This window comes from Rhamphochromis longiceps, linkage group LG6 (assembly GCF_057381845.1).
Source record: "Rhamphochromis longiceps isolate RC_006_pf linkage group LG6, R_longiceps_female_GT1.1, whole genome shotgun sequence".
NCBI classification, from domain to species: Eukaryota; Metazoa; Chordata; class Actinopteri; order Cichliformes; family Cichlidae; genus Rhamphochromis; species Rhamphochromis longiceps.
Window position 1 is genome coordinate 25,538,568 of NC_140562.1, and position 2,951 is coordinate 25,541,518.

A 2,951-nucleotide genomic window follows, 5' to 3' on the forward strand; every position below is an offset into this window, starting at 1 on the left:
TTCAGTCTTCTAATTACTTTACAAACATTGGGGGATTTAAAAAATTTTTTGATTGGACATTTTTTTTTCCTGGTAGTCAGGAGGATAGAACAGCTTCATTACATGACTGCTTGGCTCAGTCCTGCTTATTTGGAATACTGATGATTCCTGGTTGTTTGTCAGAATTCTGTGGTTCACTATTTTGTGCTTTCAGGAGGTGAGAAATGGCAGGAGGCAAAAAATAATGAACAAAATGGAAAAAAAAAAATCAATTGCTGTATATGCAAATATGGTTGTTCATCTTTAGGGCTGCAACAATGTGTCGGCATAATTGATGACGTCAACTACAAAAATTTGTTGACGCTGAATTTTATTGTTATATACTAATACTAGTAAATGTGTTTTTGTAACTGCAGTACATTACAGGAAGCCATGGGGGCAGTATCATCTATATTAGGGGTCACCAACCTTTTTGAAAGTGAGAGCTACTTCTTGGGTACCGATTAATGTGAAGGGCTACCAGTTTGACACACACTTCTCAAATAACAAATTTCCTCAGTTTAACTTAATTATGTGTTATCATTAATAATTAATGATATTCATCTATGTACGGACACTAATTATGTTAATTATTTTTCACCATAATTATAAAGAATGCAATTAGGAAACAAGGTAGGAAACATAAATATCAATATGCAACGCTTTATTTCTATATATCTCTGCAAGTATTTACATTTTGAAGTGATCACTTCTACAACATTTTCACTTACCACTAACAAATTTTAACAAATCATGCACTGTTACATACATTATTTTTGTATGTATGTAACATACAAAAAAATCAACTTTCAAATTTTACAGAACTTTTCACCAAATTGGCAGCATTTTAAAGCAAATTGTCACATGTTACACTTAACAAACACATTTGTTTTTCAATAATTAAATTCAACTTTGACATGACACTGTAATGTTGCCACTGAGAACATCTAATATGGCTTTCTTTGTCTGTTAGTGGGAAACCTGGCATTGCATGCTGTTCACCAGTGTGTTGTAATCTGGGGTATAACTTGACACTGCAACTCTGAGTGAGTCTTGCAGATGTGCATCGGAGAGGCGTGTTCTGTGTTTGTTCTTGATGAAGTTCATGTCAGAAAAGGCTGATTCACAAAGATAGGTTGAACCAAACAGGCTGGCAACCTTCATAGCTGCTGTGCACACACCACTGTACTTGTCTGTGTCAACAAGGCACCAAAAGTTTGGTGCACCCAGATAGGCTTTGAGGTGGACGTCATTTTGCAATGTTACAATTTCGATTTCCACCTGTCCAGCATCCAAGCTGAACATTGAACTTAGTTGCTCAGCAATGCATGTTGTGTCCACATTCATGAAAGGATTGGAAACAAATGAGACACATGGCTCAAGCTGATCAAGGTCACAAAACCTGTTCTCAAACTCTTGACCAAGTCGGTTTATGACTTGAGTGTACTTTTCTGCAACTTTGTCAAAAGTCTCAGATGCAGAAGCATTGTCTTTCAGCACCATCTGCACAGAGGGAAAGTGCAGCACCTTTTTTCTCTGTAAATGCACAGAGAAAATGTTCATCTGGGCTTTAAATCCATTTAAAGCACTAATCATGTCAGCAACAGTCTTACCTTTGCCTTGCAGCTCACAGTTCAAATGGTTCAGTTTCCCAGTAATGTCTGTTAAAAACGCAAGGTCAAGTGTCCACTCAGTGTCCTCCAGCAGAGATGTGTCTTCCCCTTTGGATTGCATGAACTCCTTGATTTCACCCAAAAGTGACAAAAAACGAAGCAAAATCCGTCCCCTGCTGAGCCATCGGATTTCCGTATGTAGTAGCAGGTCACCATATTCAGCTGACAGCTCCTCCAATAGCACCTTGAATGTTCTGTGCTGTTTAGCTCTGAAGCGGATGCTGTTTATGATCTTCACGACGGGAGTCATGACGTGCTCAAAGCCGATCACCTTTGCGCATAACGCCTGCTGGTGAATGATGCAGTGGTAATGCATGAAGTTTGGGAACTCTGTGTCACCTTTACAGTGAGCGATGAATCCCGTATGTCGGCCGATCATAGCAGGAGCCCCGTCGGTAGTCACTGATACCAGCTTTTCCAACGGTACCTTTTTCTTCGCGAAAAACTCCTTCACCGCGTTATAGATGTCAACTCCCTTCGTTGTTGTCTTTAGCGGCAGTAGTGTCAGAAGTTCTTCTTTTGTGGAGAAACCATCAAATACCATCCGGATAAAGACCATCAGCTGTGCTGTACTGCTGCTGTCGACGGACTCGTCACACTGGATGCTAAACCAACTGCACTTTGCCAGATCCTGATCCAACTGATCGGCCAAGTTCCCGGACATAGCCGACACTCTTCTAACAATTGTAGTTGCCCCCAGCTGGACATCAGAGAGAGTGGAGATTACATCGTTTCCATATTTCTCGTCTTTAAGCACAGTTTTTGCAATTATCATCATTGCTTCTTTGAAATACTCCCCGTCTAAAAATGCCTTCTTTTTCTTAATCATGAAATGTGTAGCTCTAAATGAGGCTTCGGTTGCTTTTTGAGAGTTTTTCACCGGTCTCGTGAAAAAAGACTGCTGTTTGCTCAAACCTGCCTTTAATTCGCGGGCCTTTTCCGCTCACAGTGTGCTGCCCTTTGGGTAGTTAGCATGCATGGTAGCTTGTGTGACACGTTCGGAAATGTCTCTCCACGTTGTGCCGCTTTGCCGTTGCCACAGTTGCCCCGCAAATGAGACACACGCATGAATCTTTCACAGAGGTAAAAAAGAACTCTTCCTCCCATTCACTGTGAAAATTATGTTTTCTTCCTTTTTTCCGCCATGTTTTCCTCATCTCCTCACCTTTGCCTTTGCTGGTCTTCACGGCAACTGTTTCCGTGGAGACCAGCTAGCACTAAATATTAGATCATGATCTAATATTTAATAATAAACTTTTT

General features: G+C 40.5%; 1 protein-coding gene across 1 annotated transcript; it reads right to left on the reverse strand.

Moving 5' to 3' along the window:
- Positions 1-1,489: 1,489 nt before the first annotated feature.
- Positions 1,490-2,466, reverse strand: LOC146668072 (general transcription factor II-I repeat domain-containing protein 2-like). The gene is made up of 2 exons (XM_085408820.1): positions 1,632-2,466; positions 1,490-1,521 (listed from the first exon to the last, which is right to left on the reverse strand). The coding sequence occupies exons 1-2, from the start codon at positions 2,464-2,466 to the stop codon at positions 1,490-1,492; spliced, it is 867 nt and encodes a 288-aa protein (XP_085264946.1).
- Between the last annotated feature and the right edge of the window lie 485 nt (positions 2,467-2,951).

Excerpts from the sequence above, each read along its gene's own strand:
- LOC146668072 (XM_085408820.1), bottom strand. The coding sequence starts at position 2,466 with ATGATAATTGCAAAAACTGTGCTTAAAGACGAGAAATATGGAAACGAT. Across the intron at positions 1,522-1,631 it reads CTGTGAGCTGCAAGGCAAAG|ATGGTGCTGAAAGACAATGC; the intron begins GTAAGACTGTTG and ends CCCTCTGTGCAG.